This window comes from Terrapene carolina, unplaced genomic scaffold (assembly GCF_002925995.2).
Source record: "Terrapene carolina triunguis isolate 2854851 unplaced genomic scaffold, T_m_triunguis-2.0 Scaffold210, whole genome shotgun sequence".
Lineage (NCBI taxonomy): Eukaryota > Metazoa > Chordata > Testudines > Emydidae > Terrapene > Terrapene triunguis.
In genome coordinates this window covers 39,450,267-39,470,701 of record NW_020664561.1, presented here as the reverse complement: position 1 = coordinate 39,470,701, position 20,435 = coordinate 39,450,267, and the positions used below count along the sequence as shown (strand labels likewise).

General features: G+C 38.6%; 1 protein-coding gene across 4 annotated transcripts in view; it reads right to left on the bottom strand.

Moving 5' to 3' along the window:
* LOC113405051 (protein BCAP-like) overlaps positions 1-20,435 on the bottom strand; it is a 44,679-nt gene that overhangs the window by 8,302 nt on the left and 15,942 nt on the right. For 2 of the 4 annotated variants that reach the window (XM_029912325.1, XM_026655688.1), the window contains 8 exons: positions 16,531-16,716; positions 14,727-14,836; positions 13,040-13,175; positions 10,869-10,979; positions 4,495-4,599; positions 2,829-2,987; positions 869-954; positions 622-784 (listed from right to left, as the gene is read on the bottom strand). In XM_029912325.1, coding sequence (XP_029768185.1) covers positions 622-784; positions 869-954; positions 2,829-2,987; positions 4,495-4,599; positions 10,869-10,979; positions 13,040-13,175; positions 14,727-14,836; positions 16,531-16,716 — 1,056 coding nt within the window. Of the gene's footprint in view, positions 1-621; positions 785-868; positions 955-2,828; positions 2,988-4,494; positions 4,600-10,868; positions 10,980-13,039; positions 13,176-14,726; positions 14,837-16,530; positions 16,717-20,435 lie in introns of those variants that run through there. The other 2 variants (XM_029912324.1, XM_024201527.2) reach the window with 2 other exon arrangements.

Sequence of the window (20,435 nt, the reverse complement as noted above, 5' to 3'; positions counted from 1 at the left end):
ATAGTTAATTTAATGGGAACATTATCACTTCAGCTATATATTTTTCTGATTGTACTGCAATAGTTACTTGTGACGTAAATTCCTACAATTCTTCGCCTATTTGTTTTATTGCTTGAAATATTTTCTGTTCATGACCACACAAAACCTTGTACATTTTGAGTGTGGAAAGCCCTCTTCTGATATTAGAAAGGCTCAATATCAAAGTCCTAGTGGGCTGCCCATTCAAAAGGGAAATGAAAAAAGACAAGCTGAAGCTTTTGATCAGAAACTCTGTCACTTCTGCACATTTAAATATTGGGTGGTTGATGCTCTTCATGTTGTTTGAAGGAAAGAATTCCTTTGTATAAAGATGAAGGACAAAATCCCGGCCCCATTGAAGTCAATGGGAGTTTTGCCATCAGCTTCAATAGGGCTAGGAAATCCAAAGTTCTTTGTATTTATTCAGGCAAAACTCCCATTGACCTATTTTTCCACATTGCCTACTATTATGGAATGATCTACCTTTCTTGATTTGTCTGGCCATTACACCTCCTCAAGCCCTTTGTTCTTTTCCAGAGTTTTCTTTATTTGAAAATGGGAAAAACTGCAATCAAATTCAGAAACATATTACACCATATATACCTTTTTTCTGCCTTCTTCCAAAGCAGCCTCCAACTGTCTGGCTAAAGCATCATATTCTGCTAATTTCTCTTTAAGCTGCAATTCACTGTGCTGAAGACTCTCCTCTTGGTTTGCCAGCTGATGTGCAAGTTCTTCATTTTGTACTTCCATCTTTTCTAACTGTCTTTATGCAAAACAGATACACACATGAAATTTGATTATGAGGAGAAAAATGTAAAAGTGAGTACTAGTCAGATATCACATTTACCTTTTAAGATATTTATATTTCTTCTGAATGTTATAGTTTTCCTCTTCCAAAGAATGGTTTCTCAAGAACCTGTTGTTGTCATCCATCTGTGAAAATGATGTTTCCATTCTATTTAATGGAGATTTGCACAGGGCATTATAAGCCAAATCAAGCTTGCCTTATTCAAGCTATCCTATTAAAATCAGTGCGCCTACTTCATCACCATGGCAAGCAGTATTTGGCCTATATTTGAAGCAAATAAAATACAACTATAGTAGCAGACTATATTGTAAGCTAAAGACTTGTTAAGGCATGAACTTAGGGCTGGCTTACCCCTGCAACCTAATGCATTTAGTTGGACAGGTTTAAATTTGTGGAAAATCTGGCTCATAAAGCTTTTTTTCCTCCATTTTAAAATTATTTTGTCCTCGCAGTATATAAAAAGTGCTTGGAAGCTTGATAATGATATTTGTTTCCTTACCATTTTCCTACATGTACAATTGTTGTTATGCAGGAGCAGCTTAGGAGTGCTGTCTGATGGATTTCATTAAAGCACCAAAGCATTTATTTTGAAAAGAGCAATAAACTTTGCAAAGATATATACTAGACTTTAACTATATATATTAGACTATAGCTAGATATAATAGAAGAAAAATACTGATTATTTGAATTTAAATGTCTTGTCGACAAATTAGTGATCAGATTCTGATCTCAGGTACACAGTGAAAACCTTGAGAAACATCACTGACATTAGAGTTCCTCTGTATTTAGGCATCAATTCAGGACAGTCTCCCTCTTCAAGAAAGCACGCAAGCATTAGATTAACTTTAAGTACATACTTATTCTCAATGAAATTAATGGAACTTACTTAAAATTAAACACGTGATTAAGTGCTTTCCTGAATTGAGGCCTTGGACAGGTTTAAGTGAGAGCAGAATCTGGTCCTATAGCTATAAAGATGACCTTTCCAAGAAATTTAACATAAAATCCAGAGCTTGTATTTTTATACGGATCATAAAAATAGCACATGGGACCTCTTTCTGTTTCTAATGACGTCATTGGAAGTTTTGCCACTGACTACCTGTCAATAAGTTTTAGAAGACTCTTTCTGGTTTTCCCCATTAATTCAAACACTTCCCAGAGCTCTGCTGTCACAGATTATTCTGGTCCACAAAAAAGATATATGGTCTGTCACATAAACTTCAGTTTAAAATAAAAAACTGTAAGTTGTTTTTCTCTCAGTGTTCAGAATCAAAATCTTTGAAAAATGAAATGTATATAAAAACAGGAGGAAAAACACATTCAGGCCCTTAAGAGGTACTACAAACAGTGATTAAAAAACTCTAAAAATTACTTGAAATTATCTTTTTTAGAAGTCTGAAGTGTCCTTTTTAGTATATTTATATGTAAAATACAATGTAACTTGTAAAATAGAAAGGATATAATTTACTGCTTTGAAAGTTTGATTTGTAGCCATTTCCCTGAACAAGTATTGCCCAGCTTATAAATTAGGCATTACAATATCATTTTTTAAAAAAATGCAATATTTCCATTACATGAAAAAAATCCAGAGATTGAAATTACTCTATTAGATATAACTGTGTCCTTTAGAACTGTACAGTACATTAACAAAGAAAACTTTCTGGGATTCAGCTGGGGATTCACATTTAACATATCTAATTATTCAAAAGGGAAGAGGTCTTTCTTATTAGAAAGCTCTAAAATCTAAACGCAAAAATAAATAAGAATTTTCAGTTAGGTACTGAAGCTGCAATTTCATCTCTCTAAACGTACAAAAAAATGCAGGCAGAACATATCACAAAGAGCATCACAATCGCTGCAGAAGGAACTTTTGTTCTATTAAGCAAGTATGTGGATGAGAGAACATTGACATGGGTTCCCTCAGATTGCAAAACTACTCCCAAGACTTTCTTCCACATAGTTTAGATACTTTACTATTAAATGGTTATGCTCTAAGCACCTGAACCTGTAGCTCCCTAATGGTTTTGGATTTGTCTGCATAACTCCTTTTATAGGACAACAGATTTTCCTGATACTCCTGCAGCCTCTCTTCAGCTACTTTCAGTAAGTCACGAACATGTTCTAACTCCTTCAGTTGAGCCTGTATCTGGCTCCTCACCTGCACGGTAGCATTAAGGGAAAACAGGTAGGTACAAAACCATAAATTAATTGTTAAAAAATTTCAAAAGCTTTCCATATGGTAACATACATAATACATCTAAAATTCTACACACATTTTTGCATAATGTTATTCCTCCAATGAAAAATAGAATGAACATTATGGCACAAACTCATCCCCCCAGCCCTATATTTTAGTTAGGGCTCAGTGAAACTGGAAATGTAATGAAATGTTTATGAAAAGTAATGTGAACATTTTCAACAAGTTATTGTATGTGTACTGCACTCCTAAAATGCTGATTTATTGGGACATTGTGTAACAGAATATTTTTCACAGTGAGGCATGTGAAAGCTCTAAAAGCTTTTTAGATGAGACATTCTGAACATGAGGATTATAGTGTAATTTTGGAAGGCAGTGGCAAGTGCCCTCCTCAGCCCCAACAGCTACATACAACACTTTTCAAACCTTGTTTAGTTATGAGATGGGCAAATACCATATCCCCATTTTACAGATGAAGGTTGGAACAGTATGTGACTTGCTGAAGGTCACACAGTGGGTTCGTTTCAGCACCAGAATAAAAACCTAGGACTTCTCACTGTGAGGCTCAGGCCTAATCTTTAAAACCATGGTGCCCTATAGGCGAACCAACACCTGTCTGTGTCTCAGTTTAAAAAAAAAAAAAAAAAAAAAAGGGCAACAATATTTACCATAAGGGAAATCCACAAACATATAGCAATTAAGTTATATGCAGTCACAGTTAATCAGGTAAAGGATTATCCCAATTTTACTAATTCAGAAACTGAAGCACATGCTTCATGCTCTACCAAGCATGGCTAACAATGAACCAGGGAAGAGTCACGGGGAGCCAGGAAGCAGAGTGAAGAAGCATTGCCTCTGTATAGATACCAGAGAGCTATGTAGAATCATAGGACTGGAAAGGACCTTGAGAGGTCATCTAGTCCAGTCCCCTGCACAACCATAGTATTTGCATAGTTGGGAATGTTGCTCCCCACAAAAGGAAGAATTTGTAGGATGCTTAGCAAAGCAAACCGTACAGTAATTTCCTTCTTCCCTGTCCAGCTTCCACAGCTTTTCTTGAGGGTGGGGGTAAACTAGGCCACTGATTGGTATTTAAAAAGCAAACAAACAAATCAGTCAATCTGAACATTCTATGGTGGGTTCACAAATTGTTATAGTGTGAACCACACCTTAATTGAGAGTATCTTATGGACCACCTCCTACCTAGTCACTGTCCTGGGAATGACTGCCGCTTCTGCTCTGCAATTCTCACTCTGTGGTGATTACAGCAATTGCTTACAGGGAAAAGTAATGTTAGTGAAGTATTTAATGTATTTTTGGCATTGTTTTATGCAATTTAGTACCTGGAAAACAAGAAAGCCACCACCTTACAACCACCAGCAAGTGGTTCCCAGGCCAATCTGAGGTTCACTGTTCTACAAAATACCATGAAACCATGTTATACTGTTTGTTAAAATGGACTACTTACCTCACTTATCTCTAAATCTTTGGCTTCTGTTATTATTTTGTTTTCATTTAACACTTTTTTGTATCTGGCTTTCAGTTCTTCTGCTTCTGTTTGTAATTTTTGTACCTAGGATACAATATATTTTACATATATTTGCAAATGCTACTCCATCATTCCTTAAAGCTGGAAGCATTTATGTCAAGCAACAGCCTTTCATTTCCCCAAATGGTACTTTGTCATTGCCTATACTTACTTATTCATTTTCTCTATCCTCATAATTGCCTTCACAACTGAGTAGGCTGCAGAAACACTGAATACCACCCAAGCTGCTGAGCAACTGGAGACTGCTCCCTATTCCAAGCCATGTATTGTACTCGTATTTTGACTTTGTTGCCCCCAAACTTATATCTTTGCAGCGGCATAAACTGTGACTTGGCACTATTTGACTATTATCTGACTCATTTACTCGAACCCCCTTGCATCACTCCCTAATCGCAACAACTGCAGTTTTCCTTCCTTGCCGTGCGACACCGGGTCAACCTGATGAAGTCAGCCAAATGTGTAAACGGCAAATGTAGTCTTCTGGGACTCAAACAAGACCAAATTACTTTTCAGATGAGGTTCCTATGTATTAATTCAACATTGTAGTTATTTTTTTCAGAGGCAAACTTTTCTGTCCTGCAATTAAAACTCATCTAACAAAGCTCAAATAGCATTAACATATTCATGTTAAGACACTTAGGCTAGGTCTACACTGGGGGCAGGGGGGTCGACCTAAGATACGCAACTTCAGCTACGCGAATAGCGTAGCTGAAGTCGGCGTATGTTAGGTCGATTTACCTGGCCGTGAGGACGGCGGCGAGTCGACCGCTGCCGCTCCCCCATAGACTCCGCTTCCGCCTCTCGCTGCGGTGGAGTTCCGGAGTTGACGGCAGAGAGATCGGGGATCAATTTTATCGTGTCTACACTAGACACAATAAATTGATCCCCGATAGATCGATCACTACCCGCCGATCCGGCGGGTAGTGTAGACGTACCCACAGACTTTAATCAAAAGCCTCTGTGCTTATCATGAAAAAAAACCCACAATCTTTGAAACAATTCACTTGAATTTACACAGCACTTGAGGCTCACTGCACTTTAAAGTTACTTTATTTCATACAGTAAATAAAAGGAAACAAGTGGTTAATTAATATGATTTGTGAGCACCTATATCTTCCATTTCAAAGGCTTTGTTACGGCCAAAGGCCATATGCAAAAAGTTATAAAGACATAAATATGAATATATCTAGCCATTTCAAGAGATCATACTTCCATGTCTCCAAATTTCAAAAATTCTCATCACTTTAAGATACATGGAGTCAAATTCATCCTTGGTGTAATGAATGTTGCCAGTTATTCATTAAGGGCCTGATGCAACTCCCATTGGCGTCACTGGACAGGCTCCTATTGATTTCAGTGGGAGTTGGACTGATTCTAAAGGGCCAAGGCCAACATTTTCAAAATTGTGTGCATAAATTTAGGCTCCTAAACACATTTTTTGGCACCTAAATGTCTGGTGTGGCTTTCTAAGGTGAAGAGGACCCAGAAGCTCCTGCTGAAGTCAATGGACCACCACCTTTAAAATGACCAAATTGTACCCCCTTTTAGTTAGATAGCAGTAACTGAATTTTTATTTCTCATGGGGATAAAAATATTCAACATTAATTTACCATAATTTAGATTTGGTGCGATGAGATCTTATTGCAGACTGGAAAATTCTGTCTGTGAAAAAAGTGCTGTACTGTTTAAAATGTTTGTAATAGATTTAACAGAGAGAAATACTACTTCAGTTCAAAAGAGCTTTTACACTGCAGAATACTTAAAGGTAAACCCATTCTTCTTACATGTGTTTCACAGGTTTTCCATGCCTCCAACTTCTGTTACTTATCAAAAATATATGTGCTTTAACAAGGAATTTCCCCCTTTGTATTCCAATCTCTCCTCTATCTTTGTACTGAAATCAAAATTACATCAATCATTTCCACTGTAACAAATTCCTATGATAAAGAGCAAAATTATGGCTTCACTGCAACAGCAAGTAAGTGGAGAAGCTGGGCTGAGAGGGAGAAAGTTCTTTTTTTGAAACAAACGTAATCAAGAGAAGCAGTGAGGAAACTAAGTTCCTGGCATCAGGAAATGATATTTGTATTGTTTTCTTTTTTCAAATTTGCTGCAGTGTGACAGACCCCGCTTCACAGCAAATATTTTGAAAGGACAACTCTGAATATAAAATGCCAAATTAACTGGTAATATAATGGCTCATTATCCACCATGGAGAACGAGCTGCAGCTGTTGTGTGGGGGCAGTTGATTGTCCAATCCCCTCCCTCTCAAAACAGTGGGTGTCAGCTAATGGCAGCCTATTTCTGAAGGTAGCCCAGCCATTAGTTTGGACCCTAATAACTACTTAAGGCTGGATGTGAGGAACTACCTCTTGTCTCTTACAGCAGGCTAAAAGTTTTATTGTAGCTCTTTGCTCCATAGGCTAGGCCCGTTGGCAGGGTTTAGAGTTTGTAATAAAACTGTTGCCTGGTCAGTAATTTCAAAATACGATGAGTCAGGGATGTCAATCAAGTGTGTCCTTACACTATCGCTGAATTCTATACAACATCTGATTCATCACGCTAAAATGTCCTCTCTGTAAACAAAGGCACACACTACAAAGGAATTGCTAAGGAACTTAAAACAGATTTGTAAAATATGGGCTTTACTGGTATTTCCCTAGCACTGAGACAAAATATCCATATGCCATATAAACAGACTGCCAAAACATTACTCTAGTGCTACCTCACTAGTCCCTGGACTGTTACCAGATGTCCTGGTCTGTGGGGATCTTTTTTCAGACAATGAGCTTTGAGAGGTTGTTTGGAGGCCAGAAGAGGGAGTTCAGGAAAGATTTATTTCAGGATGGGGTCCTCATCAAGTAAGGGTTGTAGTAGTTTGATGATACTATGTATGGGTTCCAGTGTGGGGTGGTTGGTGACAACTAAGGGTGTGCAATTGGAATGGGTTTTATTTCTGTACTGAAGCAGGTTCTCTCCAGGTATTTGGGTGGTCCATTCCATGATGCGATCTACTTCTCAGATGAAGTGTCCTTGTTTGGTGAAGGTGGTTTTGAGTGTTTTACGGTATGTATCCTGGACTTTCTCCTTGGAGCATATTCTGTGGTATCTGAGTGCCTGGCTTTAAATAAGAGATTTCTTGGTGTGTTTGGGGTGATTAATGGATCTATGAAGGAAAGTGTAGTGATCCGTGGGTTTCTTGTATATAATTGTCTCTAGGGTTCCATTGTTGAAGCTGATCATTGTGTCCAGGAAGTTGATGCTAGCATCAGAGTGTTCCAGAGAGAGTTTAATGGGTGGGTGGTGCTTGTTGAAGTCATGGTGGAAATCTATGAGGGAACTTAAGTCATCTGAAATATCATTGATGTATCTCAGGTATATCATTGGTTTCATGGTGCATTTGTCCAAAAAAATTTCTTCAAGGTATTATCTGTTATCTATAGCCAGGTACTCAGATACCATTGACTATGCTCCAAGGAGAAAGTCCGGGATACACACGTTAAATCACTCAAAACCACCTTCATTAAACAAGTACACTCCACCAGAGAAGTAGATCACATCATGGAACAGGCCACCCAAATACCCTGAGAGAACCTGCTTCAATGCAGAAATACACCCCCCTCTGACAGCACACCCCTACTTGTCACCTACCACCCCATACTGGAACCCATAAAGGGTATCATCAAACAACTATAATCCATACTCGAGGGGGACCCTACACATGCTTATCACAACATGTGGTGTACCTCATCCAGTACACTAAATGCCCCAGTAACAACTGTGTGGGTGAAACCAGACGATCACTACAGTCTCGAATGAACTCACACAGGAAAATGATAAAAGACAAAAACACCATATCACCTCTGAGTGAACACTATATCTGACCTATCAGTCCTCATCCTCAAAGGAAACCTGCACAACAACACTTTCAAAAGGAGAGCCTAGGAACTTAGTCATAACTTTGCTAGACACTATAGCCTTGTCTTCACTACAAAGTTTTGTCAGCAAAAGCTGCATTTTGCCGACAAAACAGGGGAGGTGTACACACTACAGAGCTACTTTTGGCAGCAAAACACTGCTGTTTTGCCAACAAAATAAAACCACCTCGACGAGAGGCATAAAGCTTTTTGCAGCAAAGTTAAAGCGACAAAGCGTCAGGTCAGTGTAGACGCTGCTGTTTGTTTTGTCAACATAGTTGGCTTCCAACAGTATCCTACAATGCATGCAGTGACCACTCTGCTCACTGTTTTGATCTCTTCTGCCCCTTTCAAAGCTCCAGGACAGCTGAACATGCTGCTCTGCTCTGCTCTGGGAACAAAGAGCAAATCATTAACTTGGAATGCTCCTGTTCTGCCCTGCACTAGGAACACAGCAGCAGGCAGACTGCTGCTGCAGGGAGTGGAGTGGTGGGTGGGTGGGTGGGTGGGGACTGCTGTGCTGCTTTGACATTCCTTAGCATGGAGAGCTCAGAGCTGCTCAGGATGCCACCCCCGGCAGCTGAGGAGGCTGTGGGAGAACTCGGAGGGAATCACAGAACCATAGGCAGGCAGGCAGAGCGGGCTGCTTCGGGAGAGACTGCTGTGCCGAGCAGGGCCAGGGGCGGACATGGAGGGGCATGTCCCCCTCCCCTGCCTCAGGATAGGTCGGTTGGCCTGCTGTCTCCCCCGCCCTGGACACACCACTCTCCTGTCTCTCCCCCCACCACTTCAGTTGAAAAGCATCTGATAATCTGCTAGGATGCCCATGGAAAGATGGGATTGAGAAACCTGCATCATGTGACACTGTACCTGCCCCATGAGGCATTGCAAACCCTTTCAAAAGCATCCTGCGGCCAGTTGCACATTGGGATAGCTACCACAGTGGCCTCCTCTCTGTATCATGCAACTGCTGATAGTGTGGATGCACTCTGTCAACACAAGAAGCATAGTGTGGACATGCAACAGTGGTTTTAATTAAAGCAGCTTAACTCAGTGGCTTGAGCATTGGCCTGCTAAACCCAGGGCTATGAGTTCAATCCTTGAGGGAGCCACTTAGGGATTTGGGGCAAAATCAGTACTTGGTCCTGCTAGTGAAGGCAGGGGGCTGGACTCAATGACTTTTCAGGGTCCCTTCCAGTTCTGAGATAGGTATATCTCCATTTTTTTTTATTATTATTTTATAACTTTTGCTGACAAAACTTTGTAGTGTAGAAAAGGCCTAAGAATTATGATCTTAGTAAAGACAACAATCTGTAACCCACTAAACCCCCCTCCCCCGCTTTTTGTACTATGACTACAGGGATGCTAATAGGGCACTTCACCTTCAATGGTCCCTTAGAATATGTGCTAACTACTTATGCTAAACTGTTCAACCTCATATTTAGCTGTGACACTCTGAGGGCATGGCTACACTTGCAGATGTAGAGCACTGTGAGTTAAACCCGCCTTCGGAGAGCGCAGTAGGGAAAGCGCTGCAGTCTGTCCACACTGACAACTGCTTGCGCACTGGCGTGGCCTCATTTGCGGCACTTGCAGCGGCATTGGGAGCGGTGCATTATGGGCAGCTATCCTGGCATGCAAGTGACTGCAACGTGCTTTTCAAATGGGGGGGGAGGGGGGAGATGGTGTGGTGTGTGACAGGGAGTGTGTTGTGTGTATGTGGGGGGAGAGAGAGTGGGTTTTTGGGGCGCTGAGAGCATGTTAGCATGCTGTCTTGTACGTTCAGACAGCAGCAGGCCTCCCCTCCCCCCCGCCTCTCTCTCTCACGCACAGCATTCCATACTTATCTGTCTCGGAGCAGATAAGTAGAAGTCTGTCAGAAACGGAGCTTTCAAACAGCATATCCGAATTCCTACAGCGAGTTCAAAACAATGACAAGAGTGGCCACTTGACTTAAGGGGATTACGGGACGTTTCCGGAGGCTGATCAGAGCGCAGTAATGCAACACCTCATCCACACTGGCACCACGGCGCTCCAGCGGGGGCGCAGCAAACGTATTCCACTCGCCGAGGTGGAGTACCAGCAGCGCTGTAGCCGCGGAGTCAGAGCGCTCTACGTGCCTTGCCAGTGTGGACAGGTAGTGAGCTAGTGCACCCGGTGCTCCTTTATTGCGCTGTAACTCGCAAGTGTAGCCAAGCCCTCAATACCTTTCCCAGACCTGAGGAAGACCTCTATGTAGCTCAGAAACTTGTCTCTTTCACCAACCGAAGATATTACCTCATCCGCCTTGTCTCTCAAATAAGAGCTTCATCATTATCTCAAAACTGCATATAGACATAAAACTGATACTTAAGCCTTCCAGGTCCATTAGTCACCTGAATTTTATACTGTTCAGCAAGGTTTTCCTGCTGCTTTACTTTTTCTTGCAGGTTTAAAAGTTCAGCTTCAGCCGAAACAGTGTTGTCTTCCAAAGCAGCAAGTAAAGCCTAGATTAAAATACACAGAAAATTAAATATTTTATTCTTGTTATAGGCAATACACTTTTTTTCTGATAGTGGAGAATTAAGAAATCAAAGCACCATCAGCACTATTATATGACTAGCAATTAAACTACTGGTATTTAACTGTACATGATTACATTTTGTTATTTTGCATGGTAAGTAACTGTGACAAACTCATTTAAATCTGTCAACTTCCATTCATATTTGATCCAGAGTAGAAATACTATACAAAAGATGTAAATCCTGTCATTTTAAAGACAGACTGAGTGTGAGTTAATCTAACTCTAGGGCAAACCAAGATTCAATCAGCTTGATTCTCTGGCTGGCTAAAATGCAGGCAAAATAAAAGAGGCATTTGACAGTCTTGGTTTTAAAAAAGAAAATTTTGGAATTATTTTCCAAGTTGGAAGGGCTGTTGAATGTTAAAGACTATAGGGGATAATAGTCACTATACAGAGAACAGAGACTATTACACTTCCCCCAGATAGTGGAATATATTGATCAAACAATATATTGTTGAATTGCCTATGTAACCTTGACTGGCATGTCTGCTATGATGATGAATTCTGGAACATCTTTATAGTCTGTGACCACTTTCAACATTAAAGTACAGGGATCTGAAAGGATAGCAGTGAGGTACTTGAAATCAGAGAATGTGATTCTCAATATATGTCTACACTTCAAGCTAAAAGTGTGATTCCCAACTTGAGGAGAAATACTCGCACTAGTTCTGATCAAGCTACCATGCTAAAAACAGAATGTAGCTGTGGCAGCACAAGCAGTGGGACGGGCTAGCAGCCCTGAGTATATGCCTGGGGTCTTGGATGGGAACGTACTTGTGGCAGCTAGGCCCTCCGCTGCTCATGGCTACAGGCTAGTTTTATCATGGTCGCTTGATCAGAGCTAGCACGAGTATTTCTTCTTGAGCTGGGAATTACACACCCAAGCTCCAATTCCAAGTGTAGGCATACTGTGAAAGGCTAGAAGGACAAAAGGAAAAAGTACTTTCTAGACATGTTTAGGTTTTTTTAAACTTTTATTATAACTAAACGTAGACCAGATATTATGTATACTATTTATTTTATTCTGAGCTGATCTTCTCTCTCCACTCTTAATAAATCTTGTTTTTAATTGGATCTCTCGAGACTTACTGTTTGGGAATTTCACACAGAAAGTCAGATGCCATTTGAACTATGTTTGCAGCAATAAAATTACTTGAATGGTACAGAAGCTTTCTTATTACAAACTGTATTATTTGCAGTATTTGTAGATCAGATGACATATGAACTAGACATCTTTTGATGTAATTAACAATTAAATAATTATTGTGAATATAATCTTTGGAGGAGTGGGATGAAAGGTGGCCACCCACAAGCCCAAGTGATTGGTTTTTCAGTGTGTAAAGCTTTGGTTTGGAGGAAAAGACCACAATGGAGATATCCAGGATCAAGAATATGAACCACAGAAAAAGAGTAGTAGGATAGGTAGGAGCAAAACCAGCAAAGGGAAGTCCTAGAGACTTTATCCAATTGTGCCAAGCAAGTTTGAAACCTCCCTAACTTAATTTGAAACTAGCTATTAAAAGTGAACTCAGTTCCCATGTTTGGAACATTAGTAAAATTTTGTTTCAAGTTAAAAGGGTAACTGTTAGTTAAGTAATCATATAGATAATGATAATGAAAAGGACAGAAGGTAGTGTGGTTAAGGTACAGGACTGGGAGATCAAAGACCTATTCCTAGCTCTGCCACAGATTTCCTGTGTTAACCTATCAATGTCTCATTTTCACCAACTTCAAAATGGGGATGATAATACCTACTTCACAGGGGTCTTGTGATGTTTAGTTCATTAATACCTATAAAGCTCTTTGGGGTCCTTGGATGGAAGGTACTGTATAAGTGTACAGTTTATTAAAGGAGGCCTCGAGATATTAAAAACGTATAGTAATAACAAAATTTGAATTAAATCTAGGTACTCTTTATTTTAAAATACATCAGGTATCCATGGTTATTCTCATACTGAACAATGAAATGATATAACAATCTACCTTTAATTTTGCATTTTCAAGACGAATATTTGCACTTTCTGAATTGATAGAATTAAGCTTCCCATGGATTTCTTCATTTGAATTTCTTCCACGATCTTGTATTTTTTTCATGTCCTCCAAAAGGTTTGTGATCTGTCTTTATTAAATAAATCAAGAACTTTTGCAGCAACTAGCATGTTGTACTTTTTAAAATTTAATTTGCATATTATGTTCCTCTAGCAGCTATTGAAAAGTTTGTGGGTTTTTTTTGGTTTTGTTTTTATTAAAGTAACTCCATATATTTACACACCCCAAATGAGCAACAACTGGAGAAGTTGGAAGTTCTTCAGCTTTTCCAATAAATGACGTAATAAGATTAAAGGATGTGAAATGGGGTTAGAACAATTGTAAATAAGCTGATTAGATGGAATGCACAGGCACTCTTCCAACGCAAATATCAGATTATATATATTTACAGTCCAAGACATTATGATGCAGAATTTAAAAAGGGACTGCCAAATAAAAAGCTATCTTAAAACATTTTCTTACGTAGGTTAGGAATACCACCTTCAACTATTAAAAGTAAACCGATTCTACTTTACTTTTCACCATTTATACCAATTTACTTTTTGTACTAGTCAAATTAGATAATGAAAATTGTCTAATCAGATTCACTTCTGTTCACAGACAGTTTAGCTTTCTGGTGCTCATTCACTGGCATAGTGCCATAGTTTTTGCTGCAATGTTTAATTCTAAGCAAAGAAACTTTTTCTTTGAAATTAAAAAAAAATGAGAACGCTTTCCATGAAAATTTGGTTTTCTGAAACTCAAAAAACCAAAACCCGTAAACTTAATTTTGGCCCTTATAAACATGTGAACGTTCTTCTTTAAACAGCTATTTGACAAAACAAACATTCTGCATGAAACCCAACAAAAAAGTATAGGCAGCAGCCTTTAGTCTTATTTTATGTATTTATGACAAACCTATTGGAAATACAAACTGTAGTTCAAACCATAAAAATGTGTAAGGATACTTCTTACCATATGCCAAGGAAAAAGGCATTTTTAGTTATTCAACCTTTTTCTATTATATATTTTAAGATTTTAGGGAGTTCTGTTTTGTCTGTGATTACAGACAAATGGCATACATGCATGCATTCGGGAGCAAATCCTACCCCCCATCTCCATGTATGGAAGGCCCATTCTGTAGTGGAACTAACTGGTCCAATTCACTGCAGCAAAATTGTGAGTAGAAAGCCAGGAGTCTATGCAGGGAGGTTCTTCTGTGCTGCTGTGGAGGCCAGGTTTGACAGTGGGGCTGGAGAGGAGAATCCTTGTTGTATCAGTTACAACTCAGATCCTTCAGCTATTTTCCCCCTATGGGGTGTAACCCAAGTACAGGTTACAGCAGCTCATAGCCTGTAATTTCAGCCACTGCTGACAGGTGAGAGGGTTCCCTGTGTCAAGCACAGTAAGCCCCTGTAGTCAGGAATGATGTAGGAGTTACTCTTTAGTTATAATGGAAGTTGTGTGATCCAGTGGAGAGAAGGCGATAATGCTAAAATATGTTCCATAGTTGAAACATCTAATTCTGATCACCATTTTCCAAGTTCTAAATTCTACCTGGAATTTTAAATAGTAAAAACATGTACATGAAATTAATGTTATTTCTTATTCATTTGCAAAAAGCTTCAACAGTTTAACTTACTTCTTCAGACTTTCAAATTGAACCTCTAACCGAGTCTTTTCTTCTACAGCCTTCTCATGATGATTTTTCCAGACACTGGAAGCTGAAAGTACTTCAGACAATTTGACTTCCTGGAGAATATACAAAATATAGATCATGTAACATAAGAACTGCTTTTTAATTTTGCACAGTTCCTAAACACAAAAGATATTTTAACTTAAAGCAGCCTTAAATCACACCTCACTAGTATAAAATAATGTAAACTTAAGCTTGCAATCTCAAGGAGAGAAATTAAAATAATTTAAATATATTAAATAAGCTTGAACTACAGAATTATGAGTCCCTAGAACTGAATCACAATTAAGCATTCATGTGTTTTCAAGCTGCAAACTACAGCAAGACTTCAAAATTTGAGGTAAAATGATTTCTTAAAATAAATATATTCAACTGTACTAATCTGAGACATAAGAATGACATTTTAAAATAAGAGATCAAAATAAAGGCCAGAATAAAATTGAGTCATAATAGCAAAATGTTGTGAAAAAGAAACAATAGCTAACTAAGAGAGTTTCAAACACAAAAGAAGAAAGATTGGATTTTGTGGTTTATTTAATGGCAGTTAAGTTGAGCTTTTCAAAGCGGTGAAGTGTTAGCCACACGTTTCATTAAAATTAACTGCTTTGAAAACCTTCACCTTAAACCTCACAATAGGAAAATAAAGAGAAAGCGCTATGACAACACAAAAAAACTGAAATTGAAGTTAGACAAATGCCAATTAAATTAATTTAATTAATTAAAATGTCCAGTACAACTGACTGTCATCATGAGAAAACCAAGTTGCATCGTATGGTCTGAAGATAAATTAAGCCCACAAAGAAGAAACAAAGCAAATTTAATTAGATCCTGATACAATACATTTGCCTAGTCGTTCTATGTCTACAATGGTATAACATGCTATGAAATGTTATGATGAAAGTATATTCCCACCTGTTGGAAAGTGCAATGAAAGGAGACCAAGTTTTAAATGTACTCTAATGGGCTAACTGATTCCATTCAGAATTGTAAGCCACCAACTCCAGAAAGATCACTCAAAAAAGTTCTGATTCTCCTGGCCTTCTGAAATTTCTTAACATTGGTGAAAAAAATGTTGAGGCAGCAAGAGGCCCTCAACAAGGTCTGAGGGACAGCTGAATGAGAGGGTTCTAACTTCATTTTCAAAGCTCTATAAAATTCAGAGCATACAGCTTACAAAGAGAAATTTGAGCATCTACAAGACATGCTGCCTGCTGGATCCATTGTAAAAAAAGACAATGGCTGAGTACTAAGACATCAAGATCCCAATCCTGCAATCTGATCTGTGTGAGTGGACACTTGTGCCCATTAACTTCAATGTCTATCCACACAGCTCAAACTGCAGGATCGGGGCCTACCTATGAATGTAAGGGAACAAGCTTCTCAATGATATTTAGGGATTAATGTGCATGACTCCTAGTAGCATTAACTGGCATATACCATACTGAAAGGAGACCAGACCCCCTAGAGCAAAATTACAAAGTGGACAACCACATGGTCCAAGTCATGATGGTCCCTTCTGACCTTAAAGTTCATGCATCTTATCTAGCAATTGCTTTTGGATCACTGATTTTAAATTACCCTTCTCTAAAGTGGAACAAATTAAAATGTACCAGTCCAGAGTATAGTATGCTCAGTTGGTCATTACTGTTCTCCAACGATGAGGCAATCTTAATGTTTGATTGCACTTATTATTTTAAACAATACTTGATTATTTTAAAAAACATTTGATTATATCAACACAGCCACTTACCCTCTTTCTAATTTTGGAAGTTAGTTTTTCAACAGATGCTTCAAAACATTCAGCTCTTTGTTTCTGGCCTCTGGTTGCTTTTTTCAGAGCTTTCTTCTTTTGCTCATTTGTTTCCTTTACAGCTAAAATTTGGTGCTTGTGTTTTCCAATTTGAAGCTTCCACTCAGTTATTTTCTTTTCCAGAGTCTGCAGAATAATTAAGCAAAATGAATATGTTCTGAACATTATGGGGCAGATTTTGAGTCACAGTAACATAACCATGCAGGGGAGAAAGACTTCCACCCCACCTGCATTAGGCTTCCTGCATCCCAAATACATGCACAAGGGTGAGAGCAGAAGCTGTGCACCCAGTATTTCCACCCACTGAGTAGTGAGAAATGGGGATGGAGGGACAGAGGGGGAGGAGGGTGCATAAGTCAGAGGGTAGGGAAGGAGCCAAATGGTGGGGAAAAGCCATGGGGATGGGGGCACAGCAGAATGGGAAGAGGATAGGAATCAGTGAGTAGGTTGTGGGGGGCAGCAGCAGATGGGGACAAGGGCAGACTGGGGTCACAGGGGCAGAAGAGTCTACAACTACTAGAAAATACTCTCCTCCAGAACCTGGAATAGAACCCAAGAGTCCTAAATCGCTACATTCTTCTGTTGTCAGCAAATAGATCTGAAGACCACTGAAAAAGTGTGTGTTTCATCCTCCTCTAGTGGCTGGCCCACACAGAATATAACCACCTACTACTGCTATCAGTTACTACATTAGCTCAAGTGGTACTGGTATGTGCTGTGGATGTAAGGGTCTAAAATCTGCTGATTACCCAACCAGGTGATCAATATGACTCCACATGACAGAAACTGTGTTTTTCCAGTTTGTTTTTGAAAAAATTAGGAAATTACATTTAACCAAATACATTAAAAGGACATTAAGGCTGCATAGTCACACACTCAAAAGTTAGGAAATGCCAACACTGCCATATGTGTATGCATTATAGTACAGTCTTTAATTATATGATCGCTTGCTATTTTTTCAACAGGACCCCTGCCTCATTCAGCATTCAGTGGTCTGGATGCACCTGCTCTGGGGATGAATCAGGGCTGTGTAGCGAATAAGACAATTACACCTCTACCCCGATATAATGTGACCCGATATAACACGAATTCGGATATAACGTGGTAAAGCAGCGCTCCGGGGGGGCGGGGCTGAGCGCTCCGGCGGATCAAAGCAAGTTCAATATAACGCGGTTTCACCTATAACACGGTAAGATTTTTTGGCTCCCGAGGATAGCGTTATATCGGGGTAGAAGTGTATCTACAGCACCCCTGCATCATTTGTTGCGGAAGTTAGAAGTACACAGTGAATGAGGCAGAAGATTGCAAGAAGAGAAAGGATGGTCTCAATGTTGAGTCAGATGAATGTTGCCCTGGAGAACTGGATTCTCTTCCTGCCTTGGCTACAGAGTTCCTATGCAAGGCTGGGCAAGTTACTTGAACTAGATTTTTCATGGGTGTTACTATCATGATATTTATGTTTGTTTCCCTACATAGCATTTTTTATTTAAATAAGGATGCTAAAGGCAAATCACATCAAAGACGTTAAAACGAGGTACAGTGACATTTGGTGAAGAAAGCAATCAGATGTATCCTTAAAGCCTGCTTTAAAGAGGGCCCAAACACAGTTGTCTTTAGGATGGTCATGGATGGCATCAACAAGCTACCAGCATGCAACTGTTTCTTGATGGACAGTCTTAAATCCACATTGATATCATAAACAATTTTTCCACCATGCAATAAAGTAGTAAACATGTCAGCTACATATACCAGTCTATATAAAATACTTTCAGGTCATCTTAAAATAGCTTAAAGGCAGACATGACTAAATGTAACATAAATTAAAAACAGGTATAGTGCCTTCTCATTCATGTCTGGGCCGTGACCCTTCCTAAGGTGTGTTCCAGACACATACATAGCTAGAATGACATGAAATTTACTTGGTAGTCAAAAGGGGAAAAAAGGAACAATGCTACTTCTTGATGTAAGTGTGAAATGAAGCAGTTTATATTTGACTTTGATATTTATAACTGTGACTTGGGAGATAATATCTTCAATGAATGAAGCAAATTTAGGAGAATATAGAAGATTTTTATTTGTCAGTCTGTTGCTTATACACTGGTAAAAGATATTACCTCACCTACCTTGTAGCTTATATTAACAGTTAAAGAAATACATAGGGAATACAATTGTAATTCTTTTATGTCACCACAAGATGTCACTATCACACTATTACTGACAGTCCTGTGTAGCATGCAGCTCCATCCTTTACAAAGACTTAGGTAAATTTAAACTTGGAACTCATTTCATAATGAGCAGAAAACATTCACGCTGTCCGAAGGCTTTGTCAGGGTATCAGCTGACTTCAGTGGGATATGGACACTTAATTACCTTAGACTCCTTTGAAAACCTCAGCCTAGATGGCTGTGTACTCTCACTGAATCTGTATGCAAAGATCAGCTTATTCCTTGAAATATACCATTTAATAAAATGCGCTGGGAGAATTCTAATAATGACACTGTGCAGAAGTACAAAAAACAATATCCTTCAGAACAAAACATGAAATGTGTATACTTAATTTCATGTTCTGGAGTAAAAGTGTTAGAGGAGAAAATAAGTAATCTTCCAAACCTGGAAAAAAAAATCTACCTTACTTTTAATTTCCAAATGTTGACTTCTTAATGGCAAATACCATATATATATTAGGGCTGTCAAGCGATTAAAAAAAATTAATCGTGATTAATCGCCCGATTAAAAAATACCATTTAAATATTTTTGGATGTTTTCTATATTTTCAATTACAACACAGAATACAAAGTGTACAGTGCTCACTTTATATTTATTTTTGATTACAAATACTTGCACTGTAAAAAACAAAAGAAATAGTATTTTTCAATTAACACAAGTATTGTAATGCAATCTCTTTATCATGAAAGTTACAAATGTAGAATTATATACAAAAAATATCTGCATTCAAAAATAAAACAATGTGAAACTTTAGAGCCTACAAGTCCACTCAGTCTAGTTCAACCAATCACTCAGACAAACAAGTTTGGTTACAATTTGCAGGAGATAATGCTGCCAGGAGATAATGCATGTCCTCTGGAATGGTGGCCGAAGCATCAAGCAGTATAAAATGTTTAGCATATCTGGCACATAAATACCTTGCACCACCAGCTACAAAAATGCCATGCGAACGCCTGTTCTCACTTTCAGGTGACATTGTAAATAAGAAGCAGGCAGCATTATCTCCTGTAAACGTGAACAAGCTTGTTTGTCTTAGCGACTGGCTGAACAAGAAGTAGGACTGAGTGAACTTGTAGGCTCTAAAGTTTTAAATTGTTTTGTTTTTGAGTGCAGTTATGTAATCAAAAAAACCCTACATTTGTAAGTTACACTTTCACGATAAAGAGATTGCATTACAGTACTTGTATGAGGTGAACTGAAAAATACTATTTCTTTTGTTTATCATTTTTACAATGCAAATATTTGTAATAAAAATACTATAAAGTGAGCACTGTACACTTTGCATTGTGTTGTAACAGAAATCAATATATTTTAAAATGTAGAAAAACATCCAACAATATTTAATACATTTCAATTGGTATTCTATAGTTTAACAGTGCAATTAATCGCGATTAATTTTTTGAGTTAATCGTGTGAGTTAACTGCGATTAATTGACAGCCCTAATATATACATACACACACACACACACACACACACACACACACACACACACACACACACACACACACACACAATGTTAGCATTTGGCATTGCTCTGAAACCTCCACGGTGATATTGTTTTAAAGTCACTTTCATTCCTATTTTCCAAAGTGTAAAAATACATCATTACAAAGGTTTA